Below are 20,226 nucleotides of genomic sequence, written 5' to 3'. Positions count from 1 at the left end.
ATTTTATTAGTGACAATAAAATTGTCATTGTAATAAAATTGCCAATAAATAAAGATGATCATCCCTTTTACCAGTTGCTCTTTTCTTCATCGCATTCATAATGAGTGACGAAACGCACAAGAGGGAAAAATTGTAAATTGAAATAGTTTTTTTTTTAAACTCAAAAGATTTCTTGAAAAGTCTTGGAAAATTGTTTTAACTTCAATTATCTGCCCCACCTCTCCTAAAAACATCAAGTGTGTTCGCAGTGAGGGTGTAGAAAAGTTTATTAGTTATATAGGATGTAAGGAGAATATGTTCAATAATAAGCAGCAAACTACTTGGAAGAAAAAATATTTCTGAAGAGGTTTTTTAATTTTCGCAACTGGATCAGTTTACTTTCAAATTCCATGAAAACGTTCTTCGAAATATTTAATTCATTGTGCATAAATGACTCAGCAGAGACGTCAGATTTACAAAAAATTTAATTAACAGAAAGTGCAAGCCAGTGACCGAGCGGTAAAGTCTCTGAACACTGATAGTTTAGGCTAAAGTTTGAATCCCGCGAACGGTCTGGCTGCATGGGTGTTTTCGTGGTTTTCCACTTGTGTATCGTGCATACGAGGAAATTTCCATTAGAAAGTCCTCCACGAAGTCATCCCATCCGTTAGGCAGATAGCCCTCGAGTGCTTAATCAGATAAACCAAACTTAACCAAAGAAAAAAAAATCTATGTGCAAAAGTATAATCTTTATAAATATTCGCAATCTTGTATATTTTAGTGAAAGCTGTTTTTTCTGCATCAGTGAAATCTTCAATCATTCAGTCTGAGGCATTAAACAAAAAATATTTTGAATATGAATCTTACTTTGAATATTAATGATGACCTCGGGTATTGTGCAATCTATTTGCTAACTTGTTTTTAACATTTGATTTATGAATTTGGGACAGATTCGATGTTAATTTCAGTTTGTTCCCATTATAACTGATGTCTTGCATTATATTATTATAACCGTGTTTCTGCAGTTAAAGTTTGTTCGCAAACACCCCGTGCAGTTAAGGCGGATGATTAACGTCTGGGTCGTTAGTTAATGGGGTTAATAGGATTATGATTGAAGGTTAATTTACACCGGCTGAGGTAAATATGCACAAGTAATTAAATTGTAAAATATTAAAAGAATGTTCTATTTTTCAATATTCTTCATGGTAATCGTATATATAGTTATTTATTGATTTGTTGCTTTCATTGTGGTTAGTTCTATATGTAGGGTTTTTAATGAGGCGCCAAACTCTCGCGGACTTTGCCTGAATTGAATAATCCACTCTAATTCAATTCAATATACATCAACCAGGTAACACGCGAATTCTTAAAGGTTGTTTAAATCTTAAAATCAAGACACCTTTGTAAATTCTTTAAGGTAAGTAAGTAAACGTGATACTGGGAGGTGGAAGTATTATTCCCTTTTTCTTAGTCATTTATTAATTAATTATTAACGGTGAAATACTTCTTGGTTTTCTTTCGTTATCACAGCATTCCTTTAAAGTACTCATAAGAATTTAAGCACCTACAATTATTTGTAAAAGTATAGGCTTTATGTTTTCTGCATGGATAGTTTGATTTAATGGAAGAATGTTTATAAAAACTTCTGAAAATACTATAAATATCTCGCTCTTTCAAAATTAAAGAAAATGGTTTTATTTGCCTCGGAAATCTTTAATTTTTTAAATCTTAATGCAGTAACTTGAAAGCTTATGTCTGACTCTCAGTTTATGTTAGCAGTTCATTTTCTTCAACCTGATTTACCTAGAGGGAGAAAAATGTCTGGTGCTGAGCGAATAATTAAAGTGTAGTATGGAAATTTAATTTAAATCCTGTTTTAACGTATACATAGCATGGTTTTAACAGATTTAAAACGCCGAGAAATATACAGCGATTTCCATAAATTAAGAAACAAAGAGGGCACGCGTAATAGCTCTACAGATGTACGGCTAATTAAAATGATATGTGACAAAATCGTTATTGTATCTTAAATTATAGGAATTCTCTAAGCGTTTTTCCCCCCCCTCCCAGTATTATGATGAAAAGAATTTTCGGAGTAATGCGTATTACCTAAAATAGAGAAAATATGTGCATATCATTTTCTGCTTTATCGCAGGAGCGCAGGATTCAAGCGATATTTCATGCTGTTGATATGTGGTTTTAAAACTCTCTATATAATAGCGATAGTCTGTCTAATGCTGTCAAAACCTGTGCGGGATTTGAGGAAGATGCTTAAGGCGGTAACATTTTCCCATAATGCTTGGGTATTTATTTTATGTAGTAAGTTAATATTTTATGTAGTGAGTTACTATCCAATTCATATGCACGTTTGTCTGCATTTTGCAGTGATGTTCTACCAAACTAGCTCGTTAAGAACGAAATTTATAGTCTTGGATAAAATAAATTAAATAATTTAGTAGTTAAGAAGGGGAATATTAAAGTCTGTGTCTACATCGCGAAATTTTTCTGCCTAAAATTAACACATCTCTTGAGAAGTACTCATCTTTAAATGAAGTACTACCCAAAATCATGACACTACTTCCATTTTAAATATTGTCTTTATGGATATTAGAAGCACGTGGTAGCATACTTCATGCTTTTTTCCAGTCGTGTGAAAACCCCGAAATTCCTTTAGAAGTTAAGTTTGGTGAATTAATAATAAATAATGCTGACTTTTATTGGATCACTTGATTTGAAACATCGCTCTTTTTAAATAATTACTTCTTTGTTTAAAAAAATGAAGGGTGCATGCATAAATGTTCACTCGACTTAAAAGATTGAGATCTCTTGTTCTGTAGACGGGACGAGAACAAGTCTTTATCTCGATTAGCCATTCTGTTTCGTCGAGCAAGTCGAAAATATCGACTGTGCATTGAACTTCTAGGTCTTCCATCACAATATACTGAAATGCCGTTTGGAAATTTGAAATCGGATCCAAAGCATATGAACACTTGGAATGGCTCTTTCCTACCTCATTTTGCTGGTTCATTCTTTCTATATGACTTTTCCCTACCTCATTTTGCTGGGTGGTGGTTTTTTTTTTTTTTTTTTTTTTTTTTTATATATATATCTCCGACTTGAACTGACAAACAAAATTATTATCGGATGATGACAAACAAAATTATGATATTATGGGATAGCTGTATTTTTGTACGGTTATTGTTACATTTTTATTTTTATATTAAAAAAACATGGTTCACATTTAAACACAGATATCTAAAATGAGTTTGCAGCAATTTGCTGGAAGCTTTCTGTTGGATGGAGCCGATGACTCATAACTAAGGTATTGCGAATAGTGATAAGTTGTTAAATTGATTACGATAAAGCACACAAGGGATATGCTAAAGCACAAGAAGGTTGAAGGTTTGGTTTATTTGATTATAATATAGTTTGCGAGGGAAATCTACCGGAGGAGAGGGATGACTCCGCGGAGGACTCTCTAAGAGAGACTGACTCATATCTACGTTATACATGGGTAAAACCATGAAAACACTTATGCAGCCAGCCCATTCGTCAGAAGTTGAACCTATATTGAACTGCCAGCAGAGTCGTAGCTAGGGTTTTCAGCGCCCAGGGGCAACTGAAGATTTCGCACCCCTTACTGCTTGCAAGGATGGAAAACATTTAATTCTAAAATGTCGTAAGATCAGTTTGGCGCCCCTTGGATTCTGCGCCCGAGGACAAATGTCCCCCTTGCCCCCTCTAGCTACGCCCCTGACTGCCAGTGTCCGTCGACTTTACCACTTGGTCAGTAGCAGGACCTATCTGTTATAGGAAAGTGATGTCTTCATAGAGAACTTTTTGAGAGGTAACTGGTGTGTATTTAAGTTGCACTTGGAGAAAAATATGAGAATAGTCATGTAACCAGCCCGAGGATTCGGGTTTTAATTGTTTTCTCTACTCTGCCATTTGGTGGGCATGTAACATGAACAAAATTCACACCATAAATTGACTTTACACTAAAAAGGAATGGGCATAAAGTAATTTCTTTTGAGGAGAGGAGGTACCATTATTTGTATTATTAACGCACATATAATTTATAGCAGTTGTCCAAACAATGTCGCTTTACACATCTAGTTCATTTTCTGCGTTCTGTAATCATTAATCTTCAGTAAAGCTAAAAGTGCATTCATGCCTTTTGCTTCCGACGCAGTGAGCATTGATTTCTTTCAGCCTGCTTACAGGTTGTTGTAGTTTTCGCTTATATTCTGAAAACGGGAAATCTGAATGTGAATACAAAAAATATTTATTTATGTTGTTATTATTTTTAGAAATGATTTTGGTGAACTGTATGTATAGAAAAGAAATTATATACTTTGTTTTTATAAATATGAATTATGCGTAAATATAAACAGGAATCTTCAGTTTATCTAGAAAGCAATAAATAGGTGTTTCTTTAACTAAGAACAGTGCATTGTTTATTTGCATAAACCGCATAATCAAAAAAGCGCAAGTTTTGATATTTTAAAACTATTCAAATATCTTCTGGATCGATAAGAATTTATCATTGCATTAGGTGAGTTACTGGACAGATATTTTGGTATTAGAAGGTCTTCATAAAGATGCCGATATTCATAAAGATGCCGGATCGACGAGTGTTCTCCAACTCGGAAGGTTTCTGAGTCGGAGAACACTCGATTCTCCACTTCTGAGTTGGAGAATTATCTACTTGTCTTGCGAAGACATTCGTGTTGAGATTTCTGTCTTCACAAGGATGTTCATTAGATGAGAATAGCCATCTTTCCTGAATATCTGTTTTAATTAAAATTTGAAACTGATTTTCTACACTCAGAGGATGGCATCTGGATTGACATGAATTATATGGTGCAACTGACCTGCTTCATCTGAACCTCCTCTACTTCTTATTCACGAATTAATTCCTGTTTATTTGTTTAGGGTTTTGACTTGCCTGTCAAACAGACTTCTTCCATTTTAGATTTACATCCGGACTTTCGAGGGCATTTTCTAGTTTCAGGTTACTGCTCGGATTTCCATCTTTCTCACTATACAAATCTATCTGTTAGAAACTGAGTGTGTAATTTTATAAGATATTTTCTCTCTACTTTCTGCATGCTTTCTTGGTGTGACGGTAGCACACTCGGTGCGTATTCGAGAGGTCCGGGTTCGAGTCCCGTCGAGGCATTGCTCAATTTTCACGTCTCCAGCATCAAAATAAACTAGACTACAATCTACTAGACTCTACAATCTGAAATTCCATAACATATGGAATTTCATTTTTAATTTCAGGTTTTCTTCGTCTCTGAAGAGACAAACTATTTTTAAAATAGACCTTTTATTTTTAAAACCAAAATCTTGATACCTCCCACTTCCAAAAACTTAAGTTAATAAACTTATCGAGACTTTAAGAGTTTGGCTTTTTTCATCACATTTCTTTCTCCGTGCGAAACCTTATTTAGGACTCTAAAGCTTTAGAACTTTATCAGCAAGTGAATGCAAAAGTAAAAATAATTGCATTTGATTTGTTTATTCTTTGGCTTAGTTCCTGCTGAGCGTTGTAGAGTGTGTACTAAGTCTAAGAGCTTTTGTTAAGGATAATTTATTAAATTGGGATTTCTGTCTGAATATGTTTTCATAGACTGCCTGTCTAAGAGTGAAGGACATAAGTTTCTCCGCAGGGGAGTTCTTTCTCTTACGTGGTTATTAACTTAAATATACTACATGCAATTATCTCATTCGCTTTTCGTTGAAATCATCTTCCCCTCGAAATCCATCTATATGAACATAGAGAAAGGGGGTTCCTAGTTTAGTTAAACAAATTCAGGATTTTTGGTTGATACGACGGGTTTTTAGTTGTTTTCCAGTGTTCTCCTTTTTATATATTCACAAATGTATCTATTTATCTAATCATGTATAGATTCATAATTAGATTAATTGATTTCAGTTGATTAATGTATTTTTATAACTGAATGCAGAATGAAACTGTCATTAAAAGTGATAATAATTTCGGTTTTCGACAATTTTGCAAAATTCGAATTAGTCTTTATTAATTTTCGTTTAGTATCATCAGCATAATTTTTGATTTTCATATTGTGTGACTGCGACTTCAGAGATAATAAAAACCTGCGATTCTATTCTCTTTTGCATGCTTTAGCGGTATCCAGTTTTTCACGACTAGTTAAGAATTCTGTGTTTTTATGAATGTCGCCCAGATTTTCTTTTTATGCATGTATGATAATATTTCGCATGGAATTGCACATGAACTACTTAGTTATATGATAAGCTTATCATTGTATGTTGAATTTCAGAATGGGATGCGGCTCCTTTGTTCTTTGGGCAATTAAAATCTATCCTGATATTTTGTTGTTAATGGGGTGCTGTACCTTAGAACCTTTAGAACGTTTTTATCATATAATTTTGGGCTCATTAACGGCCGAGCGGTAAAGTCGCTGAATGCTGGTATTTCGGTCCGGAGTTCGAATCCCGGCGAACGGGCTTAGTTGCATCGGCGTTTCCATGGTTTTTCCCATGTGCAACGTGTATATGAGCTAGTTCCCCCTAAAAAGTCCTCCACGAAGGCATCACTTCCCTCAGACAGGTATAGCCCTCTAATGCTTTGCCACAATTAAATAAACCCATAAGCAAACCATCATGTAATTGTCATCAGTCAATTCCTACTCTGATTCTGCCCTTACTGCATTCTAGAGTTTTCATTAAAGTCAGTTACACTGCCTGAAATTCAGCGTCACTTGCTTCTAGACTAAATATTTTGCATTGTAATTTTTTATAAACAATAAGAATATTCTGCTGTGTTCATATTTTTTAATAAAAAATGCTTTCTCTTGTTTAATTACGGAAATTCGATTATTACATATTGTGCCATGTCATCGATGGTTTCACAGCTTTAAGCAAAATTGGTTTCGCCACGCGAGTAATGCCACCACTTTAATGCAGGAGATTCCACGACTAGTTATTTTTTCGTTACATTTTAGATTTATTTGTATATTTTTGTAAGCTGTTTTAATTAACACGGTATTTTGAGTTCTGTTGTCAGTGTTTTTTGTTCTGAACTGTAATTCTAAATTGTAAGTTACAAATTTAGCTTTAGAAATAATGATGAAAAGGCGACGTTGTTGAGATTTCGTTTTACATTATTCGGGCATTTAATCAGTATTATTTTCTGACATTTGGCGCAAAGGAAAGTAAAACATAGAGGTATTTAGCAGCCTTTGTTATTGTCTTTTATGCTATACATAAGCTTGGATATTATATGAATTTTTTTTTTTTCTTTCTTTCTTTTTCAGACCTGTTTGTAGATGTTCGAAAAGTGCTTCATCATCTCCTCCCTTTTTTATGATCTAAAGTTGTTTATTCCCTGTAGATGATGCCTTTCTGAAACATCTTAAGTAAATAGCGAATGTTGAAGAAATAAACTTTGAAAGAATCTTTAGATCTGTGAATTATTATAATGTGGGAAAACTTCCGTTATTATCAATTCCCGTTTTTTAAAGGCTTCGAATAGTTTTGTTTTTCTTTGAAGTGTTTTAGAAAACCGTTAGTCATGCATTACTAGTCCATATTACTAGATTATGATCAGAGTGATTAGTATTCAGCGTGTAACTCAATGTGTACGAAAGTGTCGGTCAGAGTGTAATTCGATGTGTACGAAAGTGTCGGCCAGAGTGTAATTCGATGTGTACGAAAAAGTTTTCTAGGAATATCGAAATTTTTCCTGTAATTGGTTTTCCTGTATTGGTTTATTTTGCTTCATATCTTCTGAAGACAGTTTGTTGATCTTTGTGCTATGATTTGCATATTATTTCCCAAGCGATCCGAGAATCTTGTTATCCCTTTAATCCGAGAATGCCTGTTTATCGCTTAAATGTATTTCGGAGTTCTGTTGAACTAACAAATACTTCCTAAACGATCCCATGAACTGGTTTGAATTGAATATTTGGCGATATTTGGCGCGATGCATGACCACCGAAGCGTACGATCGCCTCCAATTACAACAACCCTCATATCCATCCTCTGTTGCGTTCGGGGATGCTTGATTTTTTTGATTCGCGTACCGACTGATGCGGTGTATCCTCTCAGATTCCTCTCTGAAAATCGGATATATTGCGACAGAAGTGGTCATTGTTTCTCTAGCTGTCTCCGTCCATCGATATGTTTGGAAAGCTGAATGGAATGTTCATTTGATCCCTCGCTTTTAATTGATAATTTCGGTCACGCCGATATGTTTGATCGTGACGTCACTCAGCGAATGATTCAAACGAATCTGCGCGCCGCCTTGATGTTCGCCCTGTATGTAAACAGCAGGTAAAGTAGCAGTAGTGGAATCGAGTTGGCTTGTAGAAGTGCTGCCGCATGAAAAGTTTACATCTATTGTTTTGTGCCGGTGGAAAACATTCTGTTGTAAGTGGTGATGACAACAGGATATAACGTGATTTGTGATATGTGCGTTTAATTTATTGCTTCTGTATATTGTGCAAAATTCTTGGGAATATGTTGTTGGAAGAGAACGGTGCGTGTTTACCATCGGTTGCTGCTGAAGATACGTTAGCTGTCGTACCAGCTGTACCCGTGCGTAATTATTTTGTTTCAAGCTTGTTTTCTTCTCGTAAGTATAGACCAATCTATTTCTCGTATTGATTGTATGCATAATTATATTATAATAAACGTTTCATTTTAGAAAATATGTAGTGTAACCTCGAGCTATCGTTTATCAACGGGAGGGAAGCAAAAAACGATGCATGCGGGAAAAATGATTTAACAGGAAATCGTTACACATTTGTTTTTGTTAAGTAAATAAAATATTATAATCTTCTTCCCTTATGCTTTTTGTGGACTTGCAGACTTTCAGACTAGCTGAAATAGACTTGATCAAAACTAACCAAAATTAAATTATATTAGCTTCCAGCAAAATAACATTTGGAAAAGTTGCTAGTAATGCTGACGCCACCTGATGGCACACTATCACGCTGTTACCAGATTTATAGTCTAAAGAGAAGGTAATTCAAATAATTAATGCGTATTTCTCTTCAAAAAGTGTTTTAAAAATGATCCATGTGAAAAATACTTTATACACAGTATTTTAAATTAATTAACACAGGAATATGGGGAATTCCAGTATGGGAGTAAATATTTTAAGAATTTCACTCGGGACCGAAATGGAGAAAGCTGCATGCGGGAATGTTTTCATTTTGAGAACCGCAGACCGAGGTTGTATTGTAGTTTTCCTATTGACTCGAGTGTATTAGGAGCGCAGCTGGTGAGTCTAGGTACATCCTTCCGTTGAGCCTCCGACTGCGCAACTGCAGTTTCTGTTTTTGACTCAGTTCCTGTGAGTAGGTACTGTGAAGTAGGTACATCAGTTAAAAATTTGCTAGGTAATGGTACTTATGGCTTGTATGTTTCGTCGTTTTAGGAATAATATGGCCCTTTTTAGACCCATATATAAAAGTAATATTTCATTGAAATGTCTTTTTCCTTTGAAAGTCTGTAGTTAAAGTACATTTTGTTTTCGTTATAAATTTTTCATTTCATTCCCGTTAAACTTTGTTGCCGAGAATATAGTAAAAATTGAAACAACTGAAAAAATTTTAAGGGTGAAACATGCCTAAAGTTTAAGTTAAAGTAACAACGTTTAAGGAAGCTGTTAAAAGATTCGTGAATTTCTACTTATTTGTGAAGCTTTTAACTTTTGTTTGAACACTATACAAGTACTCTACAGCTACATGTAAGCCTGGGCACCAAATTCCACCGTTTGGTTGTTCAGGTATAATCCCATCATACTAATTGTGCAGCCCCCCCCCATCAATTTTGATGGAACTGCCGGAGGGTCTGCCACTCTTCTCTTATTACCACCAAACCACTCGGGAGGACTTTTCGAGTTCCCAGTGTTGTAAGTGCTCCCATGCCGTACATAAAACACTATTACACTTACAAACATCCATGTCGTTTCTGGGATTCGAACCAAGACCTATCGATACGGCAGCTAATGTCGCTAATCGCTATACCGATCAGGGCGGCTTGAAAATTATGCAGACGATTCTCGAGTTACGGAGATCACTACGTACATCATTCCTTATTTATGAACACGATTAACGAAATTACGAGCTTTCATGATGATTCTTTTTTTTCTGCATGGAGTAAGTTCACGTAACATAAACAACAGGATTAAACTCTTAATCTTTGTAGCAGAATCGAATCAAATTCCTCTTCTAGCTGTAGAGTCAAATCATGATTATCTAGCACGCATTCCATCGCTGTAGTATCATCCATCATCATAATATGATTAATGTTAGTGTATCTTCTTGCCAGAAAAGTACCTACGTTCAGTTAGCAAAATATTGATGCATCATTCGAATTTTGTCAGCATTTAATTCATGTATTAAATTTTTTCTGTCTCTTGTCTAAACGTTTTGAATAAGTTCGTTTTTATGTTTATTTTCTTTACTTTTTACTTTTTCTTCTTCTTCTTCTTTCTTTAAACTAAACGTAAGAGCACTAACCAGTTGTATTTCTGCAACTTATTACAGTACTGCTGCTAATAACTTACTGCATCGTGTTATTTTTTTTTTTTTTTTTTTTTTTTTTTTTTATTACTTGAGCCGTGTTATTCCATGAGCATCGTATATGCCAGCGGTTCTCAACGTTTTGACTTACGCATACCATCTAAACAAAACATTTAGTACCACCAATACAAAGTACTGCTACCACCACCACTCTTGAACAAAGCTCAGATCGCATTAATTTAAAGGATGTTAGGTTTTAATTTTTGAATACTAAAGTTAAAAATACTTTGCTTCTTTGCGTATTACCTATTTTTTTCTTGCGTGGCACCAGTGGTACTCGTACTATCGGTTGAGAACCCTTGGTATATACGCTATTTGTCAGGCATCCATCCGAGTTACATTAATACAGTTTTTAGATGCTGTTTGAAATGTATGTTTTTGGAACGTCAAGGATTTCCTTTTGTTACTGTAATTGAATGTTTCGGACTCCAAATAAACTATGATAATATCGGGACGACATCCACGTTTGAACCGGCAATTGTGGGCAGTGGGTACAAGAAAGAGGAATACCCACTATTATAATTAGAGGGAAAACACTATTGTCTGTTTACTTACATTTATTAAATCAACATTCGAAACAAGGACACGTTTCAAAGCAGAAAAAACAATGTTTTTGTTTATATTATTCCGGTATTTTGATAAGAGAGAAGATTCATGGCTATGCTCTTATTTTATTTTTATTACATAGCAATTTATTTTTAACCAATGATTTAACAATATTTATTTATTCCAGATTTAAACACGGCTAACTTATGTACTGTTGCGGACAAAAACAAGTGCAAAATATTGTGACATCATTTGATTTCACGATTGTGGTCGACGCATTTTCTTCTTCGGATTATATTTTCCGTAGAAATTTTGTTTTATTCTGATAGTTTATGATAGCAGTTTTTTAATCGTTTCGCAATAAAAAAACTTTTTTTTTTTTTTGAGACAAAGCTCAGTTAATCCTCCTCCCGGCCGTTTAATCCGGAGTTCACTGCATTTTGCAAGTCTCGAATGTGGAACTTAGTGTTTTTCCAAAGATCTAGGAATTTAGGTATGATTTTTTTATTTCGTCATTTTTTATTAATATTACAATGCACTTTCTCAGCATAGACCCTATTTAATTGAATACTCTTATCCCAACGAAACACAAAATTTTGAAGCCGTCCTTAAAAAACGTTTTCGGTGTCTTCTGAATCTATCTAATATATCGCATGATTACGCTCTCAAATTGAACCCCTTTTAGGTTTTTTTCAAATGTGGGAACAGAATATTTCTCGCAGACGTTAAACAGTCTCTGAAGATTTCACACCCTGTTTCCACAAAAATAAAATGATTGCCCTTTATGTTTACGATAGTTACAAAAAACAGTGCCACAAAATTGCGCCCGTATCAAACAACTGAATCAGAATAAACAATATTGTACGGGATAGTTACACAAACAATGTCCTAGACTTGTCTCTGACCCATAGTGTTTCCTATAAATTCTAGGAATTAAGCTAGAACTCAGTTCAAAGAACTTTAAAAACATTAATCGTACTTTTTTTTCTTTTTTTTTTTTTGTGAAACATTAAGTCAGAAATGAGATTTGCTGAAGACAGCACGCTGCGGCGATAGTACTTATTAATGCATGATAGGCCTAATCCGTTATAAACAGTTTAAGACAGGAAAAGTGACCTAAAATGGATAATTTATTTAGGGGCAAGTGATTGGCAAAATTTGGTGTGGCGCTTCTCTAATTATGGTCTTTTAGTAGATTTGAAGTTTTACCGTTTTGAATATAAAAGCACGTTCTGTGTCCATGAAAATATTTAATAAGTGGACTGTAGTTATTCTCGATTATTCATTCACTTAATGACAGATTAAGGAACTCTTGTTTTGATTTAAAGAAATTTAGAATTGAAGTGTTTCTTAATAAAGTTCTTCTTTCCCCCCAAAAAACAGGGAGTAGAACATTTTTAATAATGTAACAGCTGTCGATTCATAATTTTGAGACACCTTTTAGTTCATTGCATTTGACATAATGGGCGTTTCCATGAATTAGGATCTTTAAACCCGAAAAACTTCTGTCATTAACATTTCGTGAGATCAAGGGAAAAGAAAAAGTTGCTGAAATCGTGTAGAAAAGAATAATATTTCATAGATTAAATGGGTTTCTGGATTGTCTTAAAAATATTAAATTTCATATTCTGGGTATGAATTACACAAAAAGAAATTATAATTTTATTCTTTGGAATATAAATTGCTTGACTTGCATTAATGAGGCAAACATTTCCTGAAAGCTCTTGCGTGTGTTCATGTTGTATATTATATGAGTAAATAATAAAAACCGTACATTGCGGAGGAGTGCGGTTGTTCAAAGAAATGTGAGTGGTTAAATTACCCTTAGAAAATGTGGTTCTCGACCTCCGTCCCACCTCTTACGTGAAAGATGACGTAAGACTTTTCTTTCATCTTAACCGTATGGGGTCGTATATAAGATGATGTTTTTTCCCTCTTAGAATGTCTGTTTATTTTTGTACTGTATTATGATGACCTGTATTGGTACTTCTTGTATGCTCTAGCTGATGACAACACAAACACTTCAGCAATTCATATCCATGATCACTGTTTTCTGACCGTGTGATGCTCGGCCCCCCTTGCCTACCTTCTGATTGCTTCTGAATTCCTACTACGGATAGATTTATGTTATGCGCCTTAGATTCAGTGATCTAGAGACACTGCACTTTTGCAGTATTCTAGAATACACGAAATGAGTCACTCTTAGAATGCCCTGTTTAAAACCGAAACCATTTTACGTGCTTACATTGGTGAACTAATAAAACCACTGACAGCTGGTAATTGAGCCCTGAATTCGAATAGCCAACTTTTATACAGACAGGCTAAATACAGTTTTTTTTTTTTTTTTTTTTTTTTGCATAAACATAATGAGCGAATTTTTGCCTGAAGATCGTCAATGAAGACGTCCTCCACGACTTATAAGAACTAGTGATGAGTCGGTACTACCGAACCGGGTATTTTGTAACGGGTACTGAAAATCGGTACATCCAAGTACCCGTTACTTCAGTACCGAAATCGGTACTTTTAGGTATTCGTTACTTTGTAACGAAAATATGCGTCTCTTCTCGGTATTTCGGTATTCGTTACTGAAGGATCGATGAGGGTTCAGCTCACTTCGGTTTTGGTACGAGGACAGTAGTATCTGGTTGTATTTGCGAAATGGTGATATGCGCTCCGCTCCTTGTGTCCATGAATGGTCTGTTCCTCAGACACTACCGTAGTTGACATGTTTTCTGATATTCAAAATCTTACTCCGTACAGATAAAATCAAACACGTGGTGACGTGGCAGAGTTCCTTCAGTGCGCAAAATCGTTAGCTGCGTATTTCGGTACTCCAAATCGTTACTAGGGCACTTCGGTATTCCAAATCGTTACTAGGGTACTTCGGTACTCCAAATCGTTACTAGGGTACTCCGGTACAGCAAACCGTTACTAGGGTACTACGGTACAGCAAACCGTTACTCCGGTATTTCGTTACTTCGGTACTCCAAATCGTTACTTGGGTACTCGGTACTTGAAATCGGTTTTCGGTACTTTTCTTTTTCTTTTTACTTTTTCGGCGGTGCAACTCAAGTAACGGTTACTTGAGTAACGGGTATTTTGTACCGGGTACTTGTCTGTACCCGTTACTCTCGTACCGGGTACAAGAATGTACCGAAGTTGCCCATCACTAAAAAGAACGCATGAAAATACAACGGTCAAATGGCGCAAGAGTATAGTTTGTTTCTTATTCCTGTCGATTGGGATGCCGTCAGAAAGTCAATTTAAACAGTATGTGAGCTTTTATCCACAACTTATTTGAGAAATATATGTCATAATAATGAATTTTTTTCGTAATTTTTACGAGAGGCGGGTTCGAAAGGTGTTTGTTTTGTGTAGAAACTGTATCCGGGTAAAATACAAAGCTGTTGGTTTGTAACAGGGTTTCTTAAAACTGTGGGTCGCGAAAATTCAGTTCGATAGTTGAATTTAAAGGAACTGCATATATACTTTTAAATAAATTACATTAATTGCCGTTACTGAGATTAGACTTTCAAAGATTCTATATTAATTGCTATTAATGAGATTAATTACCTGTTATATAAAGTGCAAAAGAAATTTATAAACATATCTAGCGATTCAAACTTAAAACTTGTGTTTTCGCAAAAATCATTGATGAATTTTGGACCGGAATTACAACTAGACTTCTCACTATTTCTGAAATGGCATTAAATATTCTTCTCTCATTCAGCAGCACATATTTTTATAAAACTACCTTTTCAGTTTTAACGCTAATTGAAACCAAATTTCGTTCAACGTTGAAACATATTGAAGATGCTTAATGTCCAAGAGTGTCAAATATCGCACCAACATTTAATTTGTTATGCAGCAGAAAACGAGCACATCTGTCTCATTAGAATTTTCTTTAATTTTTGCTTGCTTAAAATAAATCCTAACACAACTGTGTATATTGTTTACCAAAGAAGTAAATCATTTATGGGAGGATATTTATTTTTATATCTTTAATTTATATTTAATATCTGGGGTCACGAAAGAAAGTGTCAGCGATAAAAAGGGGTCGCAACTGAAAAAAGCATAAGAAACTTTTGTTTATAAGGTACGGAAGATTTTTCTTGTATGTTTCTGAATGAAGCAATACGTCAGTTATTAGTGTATCATAATGATATGCTTAAAAACAAAAAGCTTCTAATAATTCTGGATGCTTTGCATTGCAACAAAATTACTGCTAGAATATTAGCTATTAAATCGCCGTTTTCATGCGTTGACTCCCATATCACTTGCAACAGAATGCTGACTTTGTTTTGAAGTTGTTATAGTATCATTTGTGTAGGGAAGAATATTGTATGAAGATTTTAACAGTTATGTAATTTAACGAATCCAGTTAGCAATTAATAACAATAGAGATGAAGAACTGCGTTTACTGCTTCTAAACGCATAAAAAAATCGCTTTGTTTGTTAATCAGTAACACACAGATGAAATTTGATAGAAAAATTAAAAATTTTATTCTTTGTCGAATGACAACACAATAACACTTGGAAGATAAAAATATTTTATTTTAAGATGTGACAACACATTTCTTTTGTTGATTAAATTTGAAAGAGAAACATCTTATGCTTTGCCGAGTGACAACACATTGTTTTTAAATCGCCGAGTTTGCTAATCCAAATTTCGTCGTTAGATTTGCACGAGACATAAAATAAATCATAATAAAAATAATGAATTCGAAATCTAAAACCATTTTCCCCACAGTGCAAGGAAGATATGTAAAACATAGATACATTCAGATTTTTTATTATTTAGTAAAGAAATCACAAGAGAGTTTCTTAACGGTATGTTATTGTATTGACTCAAGTGCATAATATCTTAACTATGAAACCCGCATTTAAATTTTTAGAACCCTAGATGTGACATGTTTTGAATCTGCCACTAGGTCTGCACTGGATTTAGCAGTGCTATGGGTTCAAAGTGTGTTTATATTACACCCAAATGCTTTTGTTTTACTGTTCCATTAACTTTTATATTCAGTTGTCGTGTATCCCTTCAGGATGTGAACTGAGAGACCAAAACGTGCAGAAAATGATGCTAGTACTAATAAAGTGCAAGCATAAATCTTTATCTTTGCTTGAGAAAGTGGAGTTACTGGAAAAACTAGGCAATGGAATGTGTGTAAAATCATTGAGTATTGTGGGATTCGCTCTTCAGTAATGTATAGCTAAATATAACAAAAGAAGAATATTTTTAAGTTTTCCAGTTGAAAATGGAAGCCAGAAAGATGGTGCCGGACGTAGTTTAAAAGCAGTAATAGAACTGTTCTTTCTTATTTTAAAGTATATTTAATTTTTGATATCGTAGCAATCCTAATGTATGTCGAATGAATAAGCCGTCAAGCCTGCATATGTTTCATTGGCCCTGGACTTTTGTTGTCACAGTTTTGTGACATTCAGTAGTGGCTATGTTTTAAGTTTGTCGAATACAGCTTCTACTTTTATTATATGACAGTATATTTGATAGAGGAATGCATACATATAAATGCAGCCAAATGCTTTACTTTTGGGTGAACTGCGTTAGAAACCGAGTGTTTTGAAGTCAAATTATATATAATCCACAAATTAAACCGTTTTTATCCTTTAGGATATTACGGTAAATGCAGTTAATATAAAAGATTTTAATTGATTCCTTGAAAAGTATGTGTTTTAAAATATGATTCCTAAAAGAGATAAAATTTTGGGGCATTTTAACTTCGATAATGTATTACTTGAACTACTGGTATTAACTTAAGTAAGTGGAAATTGCTTGGTTATTAAATTAAGGAAGTAGATAATTTCATCTAATCATACGTCTTGATGACCTGCACGCGGTGCAACTTATTATTAGGTTATATGAACTTAGGTAAACAAGGTTAGCTGTAGCGCCCTATCGTGGGGCGTAGATTGTATTTTTTTCCCCAGTTTCTCCCCCTTTTTTGGTATTTACACGTGAATTGTCATGCAGTGAAACTTAATTTTTTTTAAATGTATATTCTTTGCTTATAAAACATCTGTTTGCGATTGTGAAGAAATAGTCGTGAACGCTTTATTCGACCCCTTTTATGACATATGGCTAGTCTTCAGTTAATGTAACTTGAATTTTAAATCTTATTAAAACAAGTTTCAATCATCGCTTAAACTGATCTGCTTTATATATGTATCGTAAAAAGCAAATCAGCTTAGGCTTGAATAATGTAAAGTTAAATATCACGAACGGTGGGATGATCAATGCTTTAGAATTTTTCTTTTGTTTCTTTTTTTGGGGGGAGGGGGTGGGGTGGAGATTCATTTTGTATTGAAATTAGGAATGCTGTCAGATTCGGCCACTTTGGTGAGGTTAGCAAAATTGTTTTTGTAGTATTTTAAGGAATATCAGATTTATAAACTAATAACAAATATAACTTGGAAGTTATTTATTGACTTAATTTAAGAAAACATCCCTTTCTACTTAAAAAAAGTACGATTTACCGTTACTTAACTTTCATAGAATTTGGACAGAATTTTTTTTAGGTAACCATTCAGCTGGTTTCAGCGAGGATATTTTAAAAATTGTGATAATGAATTAAAATTCATAGATTTGCTTTTGTGTCTTGCATGTGGTCATCTTTAAACAAAACCATCAATCCGGTTTTACAGGCCATCATCATAAAATCGAAGCCAATTTTATGATGATTTGTTATTTATAAAAGGCGATAGTATTCTAGCAAGGTCCACTTCACATTCAGGTTACGTACCTGGCCGGGCTTGAAACAACAGGTGACCTATCTTGTATTTCCCTTTCTGTATGAGAATGAATCACGTTATACCCCCACTTGACAGTAAATCACCAGCCGAATTTGTTGATCCTCTTATGGTGCTAATGTTAAACAAACGATAGAATGAATGTCTGATGGATCATCAAATAAATAAGTGTACAGATTATGAGAGGAATAACACCCACATTGTTGCCTCGTTAGCTTACCGAGTTTTGATGGTAGTCTGCTAGTAATGCAGATAGATTTCTGGCCGTGTTGAAAGACAACAAAACAGTGTTTGTCTGAATGAAAGAAAGGGCTAGGGTGTAGTTTTATGTTACTGTAGTAGCAAGATGATGACTGTTGACAAAATGTGAAATAGGCCTGCTCCAAAGGACATATGTCAAATAGGATCACTTGAACTGCTTCCTTAAAATATTTAAAAATACAAAAACGATCTTCGAAAAATATGATAGGTCCTTTTCAGGACCACACCAGTGCATTCTTCTGTATAATCTAATATAATAATCTCGTAATATATTAAATCTTCTGGTAATGTAATGAAAGTTATAAGGGTGGTTTGAACGCCTAGCAAGTACCAGACCAAAAAAGTTACAAGGTATTTTGTCCCTGCCTCCAGCAAGCCTTACTGGTGTAACGCTAGCACCCTTGGCACGTATTCGAGAAGTCCTCGGTCGAGTCCCGGCGAGGGCATTGCGCATTTTTCATGTCTCCTGCTTCCCCCCCCCCCAAAAAAAAGGCTCTTGAAGTAAAAGGTAGAGGACAATAATTCGTCACAATAATCCAATAATACAATTCAGGACTTGACGATTGGGTCTCTTAATTCCCAATCCCCCTTTAGAAGGATAAGGTATTTTCTCCCTCTTTCAGCATACCTTCGTGGTGTGATAGCATCTTCGACGCGTATTCGAGAGGTCCAGGTTCGAGTCTCGACAATGTAAGTACGCAAAATTTCTTTGTGTTTATTTACTGTTGGTTTTCGTGTGGTTTAGTACAGTTGTGCTATCAATTTTATGGCTTTGATCATGATTCACGGGCGGTAGGTAACGAAACGGTTGTAGGTAACCTGTTGCGAGAATACCTAAGGCATTTAGAAATAAAATCATTTACTCACAGATTTTTATATTTTCCAAAAATGTTTTACTTGCACATAAGAAAAGTAAAATGGCAGTGGTATTTCTGAAATAAGAGCAGAAGTGCGCATATTTAATGTGTATTCTACGTGTGCATTATTTGTGTGTCGTGTCCAGTTTAGGAGTCTTTGGTACAGAAATGTTCAAGAACTGTTTTACTTGAGAGAGCAGTGTGAAAGATCATGAAGTATAGCTGACTGTAATGGTTTCTTAATAATGTCTGTCATTTAACAAAGGCTTTCACTAAACAAGATAATATCTCGGCGATAAATTACTGAATATGGCAGTCTTTCTCCTTTGAGCCTACTTGACCCGTAACGTGCGCCCAGTAGACTCGGGGCTGTGGGTCACCTGACTCGACAAATCGTCTGCGTTTTACGAACCTGCGAACTCGAGTCACGAAACCTGTCGTTTGGTTCTGCGAGTTGGTGAATTATCCATTCCAGCCATGTGATGGCTTTCGGCAATAATTTTCTTTTCTTTTTTTTCCGTGTGACATTTTTGTAGAAAGTTTTTAATTGTGCAGTTTTTTCTTTAGATTGGTTATTTGCGCACGTATTTCCATGCTTTCCATGTTCGACCGCCGTATGTGTGTATTTGTTTTCATTTACTTTTACAGAAATAGTGCTGTTAAAATTCTGTGTTAATGCATGTATTTGTTTTTCGTGCTATTGCTAGAATCGCGTGGGGGGGGGAATATAGTCTAGACCAGTGGTAGCCGTCGGTCACATCCAGCCTGCCAATTTATTTATTACCGCCTGCGCATATATTTCATTTTATTCAGTTCATTTCATATTTTGAATTTCTGAAATAGTAATTTCTAGAATTTCTCCAGAAATTCAAAATGCATCCATCCTAGTAAGAAAATTGTGATGAGATTGGAGTTAGTCGAGAGTGTGAAGGAGAATTTCAAAATGCCGATGAAATATGTTGAAACTGAGTTTATAAAGTTTATACGTTTCATTTTCCTCTTAACAGTTTTCAGAAAAAATGAGAGTATGTATTTCATGTGCTGATCTCAAGACATTATTTCAGAATCTGACCGCAAATAAGTGACCATATCACATAGTCCCACACTTGTACCACCAAAAATGGAAATAGATTTCAAATTGCTGCTAAGAAATTTGGAGTAATCGCACTGTTCACTTTAAATGACACTTTAGATACTTTAGTAAAAACTTTATTAATAAATTATAAATTGATGTTTTG

At 34.7% G+C, this 20,226-nt stretch overlaps 1 protein-coding gene across 3 annotated transcripts in view; it reads left to right on the top strand.

Annotated features, from left to right (window-relative positions):
* The window catches only part of LOC118192992 (phosphatase and actin regulator 2-like), a 290,734-nt gene that overhangs the window by 137,115 nt on the left and 133,393 nt on the right, over positions 1 to 20,226 (top strand). The window contains exon 1 of one of the 3 annotated variants that reach the window (XM_085825351.1): positions 8,015 to 8,599. The exons of the other annotated variants lie outside the window; for them this stretch is intronic. Within the exon in view, the coding sequence (XP_085681477.1) occupies positions 8,485 to 8,599 (115 nt within the window). The 5' untranslated portion in view covers positions 8,015 to 8,484. Of the gene's footprint in view, positions 1 to 8,014; positions 8,600 to 20,226 lie in introns of those variants that run through there. 3 annotated transcript variants of the gene reach the window in all.

This window comes from Stegodyphus dumicola, chromosome 10 (genome assembly GCF_044657685.1).
Source record: "Stegodyphus dumicola isolate Sdum_Otavi_A_Nest chromosome 10, ASM4465768v1".
NCBI lineage: Eukaryota > Metazoa > Arthropoda > Arachnida > Araneae > Eresidae > Stegodyphus > Stegodyphus dumicola.
Note: the sequence above shows the minus strand (reverse complement) of the source record. Positions and strands in the feature narration are given on the sequence as shown.